This window comes from Opisthorchis viverrini, assembly GCF_000715545.1.
Source record: "Opisthorchis viverrini unplaced genomic scaffold opera_v5_144, whole genome shotgun sequence".
NCBI lineage: Eukaryota > Metazoa > Platyhelminthes > Trematoda > Opisthorchiida > Opisthorchiidae > Opisthorchis > Opisthorchis viverrini.
Genome location: NW_008751800.1, coordinates 684,601 through 700,841, shown reverse-complemented (window position 1 = coordinate 700,841; position 16,241 = coordinate 684,601). Strand labels below are relative to the sequence as shown.

Below are 16,241 nucleotides of genomic sequence, written 5' to 3'. Positions count from 1 at the left end.
TTCATATAAAGTATATATATATATATATATATATATATATATATATATATACCGGCGTGCGTTGGTGAGTTTAGGAGTTTGGACAACAAACTTTGGTTGTGTGCACTCACTTGACGTGTACCCCTCAGAATGAAACACAAAGTACCTGTTACTTTCCACAGTTTTTAGTGGTGTCAATATTAGAATGAGTGTTGTGAACTTTTTTCAACAGACCAGCGTTTTGGGATAAGGAATGGTTGAGATTTATCCTGATAAGTAGTATGGGAATGATAATTTGGCAGCGTGACTAGATCTGGTAATTTTGATCCGAGATTTTGTCCTTTCAGTGAAGCCAATCATTCCGATAAGCTAAAAACACCGTGTGCATGTTTCGGCCTTGTTGAGAACGAACAGAAGCTCGTAGCTCACGAAGCCTCAAGGGGTTTTGAACATTGCTGTTTAGCCGCTCCTCGCAGAACGGTTCCTTGTTCAACCATTCACCGGAAGGTCACGGGCTCGAAACTCTCTGATTTTGGCGAGATGCTTACTGCTGACGAAACAGCTGTACTGTGTTTCTCCGCCTTTCAGCATAGGTTGACCTCAACGATAGGCTAAAATCTCGGCTGCGAATGATAGGAATAAGTTATTGGTGCGTCAAAGTGAGCGGATTGACCAATCAGAACCAACGTTTATTTGGGCACGTGCTTTTGACTTCGTCATGTGGCTGTTTAACACTTTCCTATTTGCACTCACTGGGCAAAGCTGGCAAAGCCAGTCAGACCTCAAATTAGTCTCATCACATTGGATTAAATTCAAACATGAAAAACGGTGGTTTCAACAGATTTTGCTCTTGCATTGCTTCAGGTTGAAACGAGAAAAAAGGCCTAATACAGAACATTCATCAATTCAGCCCAACAGGATGCAGGAAATAGATGAGAAACTCAATGATGTATAGTTGTGCTGGTTGGATGTAATGAAAACTGACTTGGTCTGGATTGTACGGAAGCTGTAAAGAAAAATCAAAAGATTCCTTAAAAATGTAGTCCTTATTTAGACAGGCAAATATGTATTATCCGCATTCTCAGTGTTGAAGCAACATGTGTACACTCTTTTAAAGCAGAGGCCGGTGCGGACTCGAACTCGGGTTCGTGACGTTAACTGCTTAGCTACGTGGATATTAAACTTTCCATACCGCAAGGGAAGTGGCGAAAGTGGCCCTATTTCTGTTGATGTATTCAGTCAGATCTAGTGACAAAAAGCGCTTTCAAGAGTTAAGATGACCACTGCAATGCTGCACGCATTTTTACCATAGAAGGCTCTATTTTCCAACAAACTCACTTATGCCATTGTTTTAGAATTTGATGGTCGTTTTATCACAGGCCGCAACTTTCATGCTTAGAATCCATTCATACTCTAGAAGAAAATGTAAGTTTCCTTCTATGGTGACCTTATAGCGCAGTCTTCCGAAGAAAAAAGTGCAAATCAATTGAATGGTGAAGTACCTTCCAAAAAAGAGTTACAATATATCGTGAACGGAAGCACAAGCTCAGCTGAGGGATCGAACTCAGGCGACCGAAATCCCAACACGCTCGTACACCTGGGACATGGATAAACAGTGATAAGCATAAATGTATTAACAACAAACAACCCCGAGTCACTCATTATTTTCCACATCGGGATAGGGTACATTCTGGGACCAAACAAACGTACGAAGCAACACTTTTTTCAAAAAGTACTAACTCCGAACAAGACCTTGCTTTCAAGGGGTGTTTACATGTGAGGCTCTCTGAAGTACTAGCCAGCTGTCCAACAAAGTTTCTTAGGGATATTTCCCACTTTATGCGAGAGAATAATAATGACACACTACCATTACTTTAGTATTATCACAGTTAATTCTTTACCAGGTAACGAGCAGTGAGAATTGAGTTTCCCTCAAACTGGATGTTCTCATTCGTGAGAATCACCTTTTTGACTTTTACTCATGACATCCTGGTGAGCGGTATAAAAATAGATTCAGTCTGTTGAATTTTATGACTTTTACGCTTGTCAAAATCGCCTTAAACTTGGACGCCAAATGACATCTGTCTACACAATACATCATCAGCTAATTATTCCTAAAATTATTTATGCCGAAAATTCTTGATTTCGGTATTTTTACATAGACTTTTGTAGATACTACTACGACCATCTCATTTAGACCAAATATCAACATTAGGACAAGTTTTCTCAGCGCGGGATATTCATTGAACACACTTGAGGTGTTTACCAGGTCACGATTACCGACAACAAGCATCAGAACCAATCAAGGCACTCATTTTCTATTGCCCAACTAGTACAACGTTTGATTCCATTGTTCATTTGCATGACTGTGTCCAGGGGTCATAAAACGATCTACGTTCGTGAGGCGTTATATGAATCCCAAGTTTTCAAGACTGACAACCACGTGGGTAAGCTCCACCATGATGATATGGAAGCCTTCTAAATCCAAACACAGCGTGATGAAAAAAGATGTTATAATCCGACTTTCTGTGAACGACCTTCTCAAGGATTTATACATTCGATTGGGTACGAGTCAATCGCATCGTCATTTGGGTCCACTAGCATGTATTCTGAGTGATGTGTTCCTGAGCTCATTTAGCGATGAGTGTGTTAGCTGTGTACGCGTACACGTGTGTTTGTGTACTTCGACTGGGCTGTGCCCTCGTTTGTTGTGACGACTGTGATGGGCGAGCGTTGGGATTCCTGCTTCACATCTGGCCACTCTGTCTACTAAGTTGGCCGTTCAGAATTCGCACAATGGAACTGAATTCTCGGAAGCTACGACGTTTCAAAGTTACCATTTCATAGTGATGAATGTCTACGCATAAAGAATTTTTCTACAAATTATCTTCAAGGTCACCCATCACCACCGACTGTGAAAACGATGCCTAATGTTAGACGATATCGCGAATTGCGGGAAAACGTGTATTGCTTACAATGGTGAGTGCAAGTCAGATAGGCGGGACTTAGGCACCATCACTACGGTTGCTGTAGCTTGGCTTCAGCGAATGACTGTTTCGCGTGACTTGAATCCTGGCTGGAGTATACGCGTACCATCAACGTTGATTTGACGGCTTCACTCAGGTGCGTGGAGTGTAATAGCCGAGTCGCGTACACGTTCTTGAAATTGATTGGGTGTCGTGGAGAAAAGTGCTCCATGATTCGAACATGGGGTTGCGTGACTGTCTGACCGATGTATTTGGCCAGATATTCTGTGTAGGAAATCTAGGAAACGCAATCTGGGTGTTTTGGTCCAAAAGGCCATTAGTCCTTCCGGGGTGTCGATGTAAGGTGTTTTCAACTCGGAAGAATGTCTTACTATCACACTTCGAAGTATTTTTCGAATAGCGTCTAAATTATTATTTCTGCAGGGTATTCTCAGGGCAAATACCGAATTTTCATCTCCCTGTCTCACCCTTTCGGGTGGCGTTCTCCCCGTTGGTTGGTTGATCAGCCTTACGGGGCATCTATATTGCTGTGATACTCTGCTGCACTGTTTCAGTTCGTGTGCTCGTATGGACTCATTCAAACATAGTTTTTTGACACTATTCACGAAAGATCCGAAAACTGCACTTTTGATGTAGTGGGGATGTGAAAAACTTGTACTAAAAAGACCTGTCTGATTGTGTGGGTTTTCCGTCGATTTCAGCTGAGAATACATGGTTAGTGTTAACACGTAACATGCGGTCAGGAAAATGATCGTCCTCAATTCGACCTCAATTTTAATTGGGAATTTTATGCTACTGCGCTATTTTTTCAAAATCTTAGAGAGTTTTGTCGTCTTGTGGATGATATGATGGTAAATTTGTCGTTAACGTATTTTCGGCAGGTAGCTGGTGAATGGGATTAGTCACGAAATCTCTGTTTACTTGGAGCACATAATAGCGGACCCAAATGACTGCACTTGACCGGTAATCAGGTAATTGTAGAAATCATTGAAAGGGGTTGTCCACGACAACCGGAACGTCGGACTATAACATCTTATTCCACTAAGCTATACCGCGTAGAATTATGACTCCATACTGAAGTTTCCCTGAAGTCGTCAAATGTAGTGTTGTGGTATAGTGCCTAATGCTGGTAGACGCAGAGCGTCAAATGATATGACGATGTGGATTCCCTTGGTTTCTTCACTTTGACTGATTACGAGAGAGCGGCTAATTGATCCTAATGTAGGAGAACTCTGACCACCAACTTATTTTACTTATTCTAGGGTTCGCTTACATGTAGACGTTCCTCATGTGAATTATTGATATTGAGAGAATAAGAAATCTGACTGACCGAATTTTCGTTGATCCCGTATATCCACTGCGGAAACATATGGAAGAATAGTGGCCGCTGAGAACGACCTTTTGGTTCAACCATATCGATTCCGAGTGCCCTTGCGCATCGACCTAAGAGAAAGGGGTGAAAGAGCAACATCAGAACTCTAAGTAGGTCCACTTTCCAATGTCATTTGCGTTGAATTATTTTCCAAAATAAGCATCATATCTTAATGAACCTGTATCTGTTTAAGACTCATAAAGGAACGCTTCCGAAAATGGGCAATTCACCGAAATTTGCAATCGAAAACACTGTACACATCAGGTTTAAACTTCAACTCTTAAATAGAAGACACGAACTCTGATCGCGTCTGCGCTTCCAGTGAATATGTTCAACCAATAATCAAGTACTGTTCCAAATGTACTTATATATTCATGAGTAGAAAACCGCCAAACACAAATTTAAGGATGAAGTGGAACGAAGAAAAATCAGTGATTATTTATTGTAAGTGTGAGTAGTTTTTGGATTTTTTAACTAAAATTTCGTCATGTAAGTTATGTCAGTCTGTGTTGAGGACCCGAATACGTCTTGGTCCCGCAGCCCGCGTAGGCCACATCTCACAGCCGTAGATCGAAACAACCCTCGCTGTAGTAGCAGTTTCATTTTCTTTAGCTTACCCTAGGTTTAGTCTATAGCAAAAGTGTTAGGCTTTTCCCATTACTGTCCCCTTCAGCTGTTATCAGTCTGGCCTTCCGCGTGGACAATTCTCAGTAACGAGAGTTGGCGAAATTGCGTTTTGTCACCACTTTCCCTGTGTAAAAACTATACAAATTCTGGAACATATTGATGCAAGCTCTCTTTGAAGACGGACCGCATTTGTAGATGGAGAATAGGATGCATCAGCAAAATACACTCATTTGCACACCAGTTTGGTTTTGACAGGACACTCATCTAGAACTTAGCTGAATCTCTTGTTTGTGATGTTTTGAAGAGGTTTTAGCAACCTTATGAGTAGTGTATTACGGCTATAAGTAGGATATCACGTTTTAATACCGTGTAAATGACTCATGCCATCTGATTTGTAGCATTCACTTAAGGTTTTAGGCCTGGGGCCGGTCGCGATTTTCACAGAGGTTTTCTGGAAAAAACGCTTTCTCGTTTTTCTCAGTATGGTTACTATTGTTTACAAATTGAACTCTACCCAAATGTCGACATTAGCAGCAGCATATTGGCCTACAATTACCAACAAGCAACTTGAGTTTAGTCGAAAGTACACACATCCGACTTGAAAAACGATGCTCGAGAAAACTCACCACTGTGCAACACAAGTAGCTTTTGAATTCTACTTGTGTAACTTTTGCAATGTCTGAGTTTTTGTTCATATCATTTTCTCTCAGAATAGGACCGTAAAGCACAGGTGTCTGACACGAGCCATACTGTAACTGATACCTCGGTTGAAAGAAGCTGTTTCATTGTTGAATAGAATACAGGCAGCCCTGGCTGTCCGGTTAGCTAGAGAGCTGAATAATACAAAATAGTGATCCAAGCGTGGCACCCTCTCGGTGTATAGCCACTGTGCAAATGGAGGGCTATACAAAGGCCAAGGTCTTGATATGTTGCCCGAGCCAAAACAGCAGCAGCAGTAAAAATCCAGGGTTGGGTTTGAACTACAAACTTCCAGGTCAGTAGTTAATCATCCCCCTGACCGGAGAGATCTCTCGACCTATCGGGGCGGATGGGTGGGTTACCTTGGTTTTATTAAAGGTGACAAAGGCAGACAATGCGACGCACCAGCTCCTTTATGGTTATAGGGTACAATAATGTTTCACTGTTTGCTGCTGCTGCCATGAACCCTCTGAAGTCCCAACACTCCCTCGATTCACCAGAGCGTTCGCACTTCCTTCAGACAACTTAGGCACTACCGGGGTTTGTTATGGATCGGCCTGATTTTGGGTAACGTATTCCCCAATTCTCTTTGACACATCAAAGTCAATGAAAATCAGTGAGGTTTGGTCCACGGCTACTTCAGCTACAAGTAACCACCGTTAACTGAAATCATAAGTGGCTTGCGTGGTGGCGACATGTGATCAGTAAAGTATGTTTTCCATAGCGGCTACCAGCGAGATAAAATGCGCTTGTTCATGTGGTCTGTGAAATGGAACCAAGTGGGTTTGGTAACGGGTGTGAGAAACTGAGAGATTGACGGCGCTCATTGGCCGCACAATGTTCTTAGTTGCAAAACATGTGCGAATGAAATAAAACTTTTCACGCCAAAATATCGCATTTTTTGCGTATGTGCTCAAACCAAAATCCATCCTAGTCTACGTTCATATCTTTGCAGCTCACCGAATTTCACTGTCCACTGGAGCAATCATACCCCTGGCCTTAAAAAGTCTAGTGGAATACTATCCTAGCATTTCTGGTACCCCGGGATGCATAGATAGGGTTCAAAAGATTGGACTCGGACTTTCAACTCAGTTGCCTCTTTGTTTTAATGCAGCAGGGCACGTCGTAGCTTTGGAAAAGTTAATTCCATTGTGCGAATGCTAAGCGCTGGAGATCGACAGCACAAAGAAGGATGCAGTCGAAAAAAAGCTTCGCACAAGCCCATGAATGAAGATATGTCTCAGTACTGCTGTAAATGGTGGCGACACGGTTGAGTGCAGTTCACTCTTAGCCATAATGATCACGTGCGATCCATCACCATAATGAACATTGGAATGAGAACGAAAATGTTTCAGGGATGAATTAATTTCGCGCACTGTCATACGCCTTGAAACGTATGAGAAATGGGAAAATAGGTGGAGCAAAAAATGACGACTATGATGAGATTTTTAAATAGATCTGATATAATGTGACGAGTTCAATCGAACCGTGGTAACTTCAGGGTCACGGTCTGACTTGTATAGCACTGGTTTCGGTCGACTGGTCAAAGACGCCCCAAGAAAGGTAAGCGATCTGGAGTGGTGCATTAAGATAAAAATCGTATCCATTTACTATCAGATGTCTTATGATTGATGAACCGAATGGGTTACCAGCTGAAACCAAGTGCTTATTACAAAATAGCACGCAAATGCGTGTATGCAAAAGTTCCCTGGAACGCGTCCCACGTATTCGGTCAGTTCTACTGCCATAAGTTGCACGGCAGCTGAAGGCAAACTGATAAAATACTACGGTTAACGGGTAAAACGGACTTTAGCTTTCTGATCGGCGGCAGCGCGACTGTCCATGTGCAGAGTTTCGACGAAAGTTCAGTGGTATGGTATGCCCTCACGGTGCAGCGTCTGACGTTTTTTATGCAATTAATGTGTCGCTGCCGGTCTACGTAAGTTCAAAGATAATTGGATTCTATGGGGCGATTATCTGTAGGGCCAACCTGTAACATGCTTTTAGGTGTTTCACGTAATGATATCTGGATGATTATTCAGCCGTGCTACACTATCACAGCCTACTTTTAACCCCGAAAGTGAAGGTAGATTTGGGCTCATCTACTGTCGCAGTGGATTACCGCAGCTTCAATTTTCTGGAAGTACGTAAAACACTGTTGTGACTAGAAAGTTGGACCGAATCGACCCGTACTTCACCACACTGTTGTGGCCCTTCTAGATCATGCAAAAAATACGTTTCTGTTTTGGGGTTTGAGCAGTCATCCTCCTGTCTTGGCGTAATTATCCTTGTAAGCTTACATCAAATGAAGGAGGCACTGGTCTCGGGTTTCGATCTAATTAGAGCTCATCAACAGTGCATATCTGATGGATTTATCTGGATTTGAAGTCCGGGCATCTGAAATGCGAGGCAAGCTTGTTACCGGTACTCCAACGACTCACGTTGGACGCATCTGAATTTATACGTCTGAACAGGCGTACGTTTTCACGCAGCCGTTCATGAACCCGAATAAGATCTAGACTCGTGTTCAGTGCTTCCTCTCTTTGGCGTGGACTCACCAGAATAATTATGTCAAGACAGGAGGATGACCGTCTAAATAGGAGTCATGGGAATATGAACGAAACATATGTTCATTGGCGACTGTGTCATTGTCCTCAGCTTTGCTGGTGGGGTCCCAGAATAGCTCGGAGATCGTTTGAGAATATGCATCAGAGGTAATCGGAAATCAGATTGTACTGAACAGTGGGCTGAAGTTGTACGTGGTAAATGATACATTCTTCTTCGAGTTTCAAGGACGTTACATCTACTCACTATGTAGTCTAATGGAAAACCATCTCATCATGTCCGCTGATGATTGCATTCATTCTTATCTTGATGTTGTGAGTTACACCGAACTGTAAACTAGCATAACTGTAGAACTACCGTCTAACATACAAGAAAGCGTTAATTACATAGGGTCAGGAAAGCGAATTTGGGTGGCAGAATTTTTGCTTGGGTGCAACTTATGTTCCTTTTGAATTGTACGACAGAAGTGTCGATGTGTTTCTCAGTGTAAGTTTCCCCATCGCGGGATGTCCCAACGAAACTGTGCTTAAAAATAGGGCATGTTGAAGGATTTGAGTGCACGTAACTGAAAGTCGAGTTTTCCAGTTGTGCAAAAATTTCAGTTGCTGATTTCTGTGGGATATCAGATCATTCGCAATAAAGGCTGACTTGCCATCCAAACGGACTCGTGTGAAGACATGGCAGGCATAAAAGCAAAGTCATACTGACAAATCTGATAAAGCGTGTGTAAAAGTGAAGCCGCGCTCCGTTTGGGAGAATAAATCTCCCGTTGATCAATAGACTTGGTGATTTTTAGTAGTCCACATTCATATCGCTCGTTTGAGTAGTCGTATATCTGCCCTGGCCCAGTTATTCTGTTGAGTCCGTATCAAAGCATTGGACTCGAGTGAGTGGTGTGTATCTTTGTCCGCGTTAGAGTTTGAACTCTGAAAATCTGACAAGCAAGGCAAGCGTGCTACCGTTACTTCACCAGCGCAGTTTGGACGCACCTGAGTAATTTAATCTGAACAGGCGAACTTGTTCACGTTAGATTGACGTGATTAATTTGCACATCGGATTATTGATTGGCAAAATCTTTTCCGAAGTGGTCAACATTAGAACGTGACCAGTTTTATTGCTTCTTTGGAAAACTTGTTTAATTCGCTCAACCCAATTGTTTATCAAAATGTAAGGAATGGTTCCACTCCATAACCCTAGGTTTGAATGGCAGTGAACGACTGGAAATAGTAAAATTTAGTTTAGCCTACAGTGGGTGTTGACTTGCTAAAAACAATTCAACGTGCTGAAATGTGTCATTTCTATTCCCATATTATACTGAAATGAACTTACAGATTCTCACGTCCTCCATATCCAATTCCTTCGTTGAGCATGCTGGATGTTTGTCAATGCCTCTTTCGACGATCCGTTTTAATGATTCATGGGATAGCACGTAGCCGGCTCCACCGGAAAGAAAGCCGGGTGGGCAATAATCCTGTTGAAAAGAAGTGGTGAACACAACAACTACCGTGTGCACCGTTCCTGTGACGCACCGCACAACGGATTAGCAGAAAACCATATGGGAAATGAAAGGTAGGGCAATGAACGATTATCGCACTCCTCTAGGTACACCTTGACTTTGACCAACTAGCTCATTTGTATGGAAGTGTGAGGTAGGCAAATTGTCGGTCCTTCCCTCTTAGTTTTGAATTATTCTCGTTGACAGAATGCTCATACCTGTATCCAATCATGAGATACAAGGGTAAAAATGCTACGCAGTAAATCAAATCGCAACATGGGTGACCTATCGGGTTTCAACTTTTTGCGAATTCTCCTCCTAACGGAAACATTGTTCAAAACTTGCAAGATTTACCCGCCATTACGCATCACCCTTCTCCCGGACCACACCTGATTAACTTCAGATAAAGTCGATTTGCCACAAGCGCTCTCAACTACCCTCATCCCTCCGAACTACATACATTGAATTCTGTAGTATTTAGTAACTCATGGGTTTACCGAAACCTGCGGCTTGTAAGCATATGAGACATAATGATTTGTCAGCGGTTTTGCAATTAGTGTGGATGCTATTAAAATTTAACTGCGAAATGTGACTATGAAATACACAAATGCATGGCTAAACTAGTCCAGCTTTAGATAAAGGCTCAAGTTCACGCTTGGGAAGACAGTTGTCAGTTTGACCCAGACTAGGGAAAACAAGCGGCGAATGCCGCTGATAAACATGGTAAGCACTGGTGGTTAGTCGAATTCAGCCACAGAAATGAAAACATTATGAAGGCTCAATAGGTTGGACAAGAGTTCTACAAAAATGGGGTGAAAATGTGACCAATTCACTCGACAGGTGATCTATTGGAGTGAGTGAATAGTAAGTAAGTAGGTTTGTATTCTAGAAGTGCAAAAAAGGAGCAAATGACGCACTTTAATCCTTTTTTTACAGACCGTATTGAGAAAATTGCAAAGAAGACTGTTCTACCCTACTTCACTCGCTTCGCTCCTTTTGTTGGGATTACTTCTGAAGCGATTTTTCCCCATTGAATATAGATTTTACGCAAGTAGGATTGTAAAAATTCATCCTGCCATTAAACTGGGCACGTTGTATGGATGGGAGACAAAATTCAAATATTTTGAACTGTCGTTGATTGTTATACCTCTCTCACATGAAGTCATGTCGTACCTATCGCCCTTTGGACAGACTTCCTCTCCTAAAAATTTGATCTGGTTGGTTTCGGTCATTGTTTCAACCACGGCTCCCTTCTTTGTATCTCAGTCACCTCTGTATGTTCACATAGCCCTTCTGCGTGATTTGAATGGTCTCATCCTAGACTCCGTTGAACTTCTTCCACGCCTCATCTGAGTCTTCTGAGCGCAGCTGAAACGAATCGACCTACTTACAGGGTTTTCCAAAAGAAATAGAAACCCAAATACAATTTCAGCTAATGAAAAAGCGCTTCTTAATTACTTATCGGAGATTGTCATCGGAGTATGTGTTGAGGACACGCCTTCAAATCTGGTGTTTCAAAAGCTTGTGAAAGCACAGTAGGGAAGAAAATGCATCTGGTCAAGGTTGCGCACAGTTTATCAGACTAGAATCGCGGCTTAGGACCAACTGTCTGCTTAGGTAGATAGCGACATAGTTTCAGAGGACCGTACCACCATCGAAGATGAGTTTAAATTTTGACCCAAAGTTGTAGGTTGAAACGCCCTTGGATAGGAATGGATAGAGAGGGTGTCGGATGTCAGATATGAGAGCGATATGAGATGTCAGATATATGAGCGAAAATTTAAAACAGAATTGACTGTACCTGTTGACCACAAAGTTAAATAGTTCATATAACCACTGGAATAAGAAACATATTTCATGGATAGGACAACGAAGCGAGAGTCTTTTGCAAATGGCGCTGGAGATAGAAAAAGTGAAAGGTAGATCGACTATGAAAGGACCATCAGGTGACAGGGAGGCAGAGCAGGTTCACCAGCCTATCCTTCGGTTGTAAGGTTTACTAGATTTTTCACCCCAGTTACTCTAATCAAAGGTACATCAATATGGTTTGGTTCCAACGACGGACATGCACATAGGATTTAGTTAGCACAAAAAAATGAAAAGGCAATTGCTGCGGCCACCTTATCTTAAACACAGTCGAATTGATAAACTCATCTGTTCAGACGACCTATCACATTATCTTATAAGCTTAAACCACGAAGTTGGAGTCCGATAAGTGAAAATCCCAGACCTACAGATAATGAGAGTTTATCAACTTGATTAATCCAGTGTTGTTTAGTATTACAATCTTATGAATGAGGGAAATGAAACCTAGACAAATGGCATCAATAGTGAATTAATCAGAAGTCACCATTGTAAGCTGTTTAAACAGTAGCACGGCAGATGGCTGAGGGGTGGCTTATTGCAAAACGAGTTGTAAACCACGATTTACAGTGTGGTGGCGCGCGCCAGCAGCCGTGGTTACGGATGCGGTGAACAAGTTTCATGAGGTTTTGTGACAACGAAGCACAATAGTGGATTGTTGGCGCACCAACCCGCGTTGACACTGCTGCAATCATTCAGCGTGATTATGTGCTAGTGTAACGGTGATACTACTGATGAGGGGACATGCGAGTAGTATGTTTTCTCGTAAATCCGTTTCGCGTCCCTTGAAAAGTGACGGATTTTGTGGAGTTGCTCTGTAGCATTTGCTTGCAATTGAGTAACAGTCAATGAAAAGTTCAGAAAGACTCATTCAAGGAGAAGATGGATATTCAGTTTTGTAAACAAGATGCATATGAGAGTTTTGCTCCTCTGTCCAATAGTCTTTAATTGTTCAGTTAGCATTTTCTAATAAACAACTTCGCAGCGAAGGCCTTCTTCCCTTCACTAGTATCTAAGGTCCAGGTATTAGTGGGTCTCGGATTTTCTCATCTAGTTCTTCACTGGAATTTTGTGTATACCTGAAAAATTTCTGACACTAAAATGTTGGCGCCTATAAGATTTTGAGTGCTCCTTATTTGGGGTTTTCACCAGAGTAAAACTGGTTTGTAGTTAGATAAGGGAGGCTGCTGGACTACCCATCTCGTAGGATTGGGAAATGTTTGTGGGTTTTTGCTGATGTAGATTTAGGCGTACCTAGTGATGAGGAGATGGCGCCCATGCAAAATTTTTTGATAAAATGTGCCAGTCACCAAACTTCTAAATTACTACTCAAATTGCTACTAAGCTTGATAGCTAAAATACGAATTTCTACTCAACCTCCGTTTATCTCGCTGAAAATTTACTCAGCAGGTTAGCGTCAGTGAAATGGACATTCCCTGTATGTTTAATCACGAAACACTGAGTTGCCTTTAATGCAACCAATACAAAACCGAAGCGCACATAATAATGTTGGGTTTCGTAGGATGTCATTATGGAAGGTAACAGTGAACAAAACGAACTAACCCACCGAAATCAACTTTCCAAACATGACAGGTTCCCTGGGTGAATGCGTGGCCAAAAGCTTTCGCATATTGGGCAGTACAGCGAACGTGTCATCGTCTGCCTTGAAGAAAAAGTCATATTCACTGGCGCTCTGGTATATTGCTTTAATCGCCGCTTGTGTTTTTAGCCACAGGTGATTGTAGGTATCGACTCGCGTCATTTTCAAGGCTAGAAACGGATAGCGTGCATGTTGGTCAGTCTTGCAGTTCTTCAAAACCTTGTCAATATTTCTCGTGATGCAAGTGAATAGAAGATTGAAAGGAATCCTAAAGTATACACATCAATGAATTTTGGTTGTTGGATTACAAACGTTTCATTACCGATCGATGTGAAATTATCAGTGCCGGATTAATTGGATGAATCTCTGTTCTTCCGCAAATGCTTGTGTAGTTTCTAAACAGTATCTGATAGCTCTATATTGGGTGGTTGCCCCCGACGCGGCGTTAGAGTTATTCGGTCTGTCAGTTTGAACTATAAGTTGCGTCGTGGTTTCACCTCCTTGTGTCTGGTTGGTTCGTTGGGTGTATTCATCTCGGCAGTTTTGTTCCTCTGCTGTGATTGGGTCGTTTCCTTATAGTGTTGTGGCCAGAATTTGTTCCACTTGATTGGTTGATTTCGTAGCCTTCTTTTTTCAGTAGTTTTCCTTCCCCGATCCATTGGTCCGTTGGTCGCCAGATTTCTCATGTTGTTCAGAGTCTCGTGAATGTGTTGTTATTTTGTTCATAAAGGCTGACAGACTAAGTCGATGTCGATGTGTTTATTGACAAATTATTCTGTGGAGTGTCACGCCTCGCAGATATCTCTATATGAAAGTCTTCGGGAAGCCATAATTTTGGAATGTCTGGTAAGGTCTTCGATCTTCTGTCTAACTCGGCTCCATTGTGTTGGAGTGCGTCTAGATCCGCTTGAATAGAGTTCGAAAATAGCTTCTTTCTTGACGATTCGATTAGTTGCTAAAGTTGTTCGCAGTCTGCTTCCTGTGCATTTCTTTCGTGTACACTTTATTTATTAGTTTGCCGTCTGTTGTCTTTATGACAAACACATACAGAAACGCCAAACTGTTGTTCTCCTCCGCTTCCATTGTGAAGCGAATTTCAGGAAGCACATTTTTCAGTATTTGCTTTGCTCGTACGACTTCATTTGTTCTCACAATGGCAAACGTCTAAATGCAGTATCCATATTTTCCGTCTGATGTCTGGTAGCACAGTTTGCTCCAGTTTTTTCGTCGAAATTTCCGCAATACGTCCCAGTGGTGTTCCTTTGAGGTCCTCGATTGAACTCAGGTTAGGTTGTCAAACAAAAACCTAATTAAAGCAAAGATTAATTAATTTCTATCGTGAGTTGTCACGTGTTCGCATGATCTGAAATTGTTATATGGACAGCACTACTTGGTTGTTGGTCTGTTCGCCGAGCTTGGCAGTTGGATTGCAAACGTTTCATTATCAATCGAGGTGACATCGTCAGTGCAGGTTTGAGTGGGTGAATTCCTCCTCTTCTGCCTGTGATTATATAGCTTTTAAACAGTATCTGGTAGTTCTGGAAACGGTCTTTGTGTAGTTTGCTTGGTCTCCTATGAATCTCACGTGGTCTCGATCTCCTGTGTCCGGTTGGTTCGTTGGGTGCATTTAATTCGGCAGTTCTGTATGTGGTTATCATGCTGTGATTCGGTCGTTTCCTTCTTGCTTTGTGGGGTGAGTTTTACTCATTTGATTGGTTGATTCATCGGCCTTCTGTTTTTCGTGATTGTCCGTTGGACAGCACTACTCTTGTTATCGCAGTGGCAGGTAAAAAACCCGATGTTTCACAAATCGAAAAATGGAGGGTCAAGTTTTCGCACAGGACGATGTGTGAAACTATAAATCATCGGGCTGTTTAGTAACAGAGCAAGAAGAATGTGTGATCGCTTAGCAAAGTTAAAGTTTTTATTCGCAATCGTTGTTGTCAATAGCTATCCTCGGGTTACAGAACAAAACCTTTAAGGATGTCGTCGGTAGGAGGTTCATTGTTCGCGTCGTAACTGAGATAATTTTATAAAAGCACATGGTTCTCCAACCGGAATACGTCACTCTAATGGTCGCCTAATCAGCATACGGAACTTTCAACGTGTTGGCCATGAAATCGCGCACGAATTGCCTCTCCTATGTTGGTTGTTCATTTGTCTTTCTGAATTCCTACTAACTAAGTGAGGCAAAACAAGGGTTTCCATATACCACAACTTAGCTTCTGTTTATCCGTTGGTTATGCAAATATCACAAATCACGACACCATCAGTCATTTGAGACAAATTTAAACTTATTGTCTTGTTGAAGGGAAAAAATGGAGTGTCAGAATTCGAAAGATATTCTCTTGTACAGCCTAATTAATACGCCAATGCGTTAAACACTGGAGACTTTACTAGGGAATCAAGTAGTATACCATCGGTGTACGTTTGGGGCGATAAAAAATGCAAAATTTCAGACTAAATTGACTGAACTCTCATGTGAGGTCAGATATCCATTACAAGGACGAATAAGGTTAGTAAACAATATTTCAATTCATGATGATTTTTTTGTTGCCGTAGGTGCACGTAATTCTGACAGTCAAAATGACATGCGGCTGTCGAGTGTTTAAACTCAAGATCACCTGAGGAATAAAATGTTCAGATAAATTCACCACAGAAGCTCCGCTTATGAAGTACCACTTCTGCCTCAGATACGCGAAAATCTTGGTTTCACACACAATGAACATCATAATCCTCACCGACTAAATCTATTTTTACAGGAGTTTCATAGGAGATAGCTTTGTGAAGCTGCACCTGCTACTCAGGTTTTCGGAACTCGAAGACAAATTTTATTCATAAAACTCCAATAATGTCCCGTGCAGACGAATGCCATTGGTTAGAAAGTCACTACCTTACTGCGGATGCTTTTGCCCTACTTTTTACGCTTTTTTCTCTATAATTGATTCTGATACACCCAGTGGTGTAAAACGAGTAGTCAGCACAGATATTCCAACACCATGATCTATTCATTTGAAGACCGGTAGGTTGAACGGATACAGATCGAATGATGTT

General features: G+C 41.9%; 1 protein-coding gene across 1 annotated transcript; it reads right to left on the bottom strand.

Annotated features, from left to right (window-relative positions):
- Positions 1 to 913: 913 nt before the first annotated feature.
- On the bottom strand, positions 914 to 13,455 carry T265_14108 (hypothetical protein; the record flags this gene model as incomplete). The annotated part of the gene is made up of 4 exons (XM_009172078.1): positions 914 to 985; positions 4,297 to 4,409; positions 9,559 to 9,700; positions 13,155 to 13,455. Coding segments are annotated over 4 exons (627 nt in total), but the record flags the coding sequence as incomplete, so codon positions are not given.
- Positions 13,456 to 16,241: the final 2,786 nt, after the last annotated feature.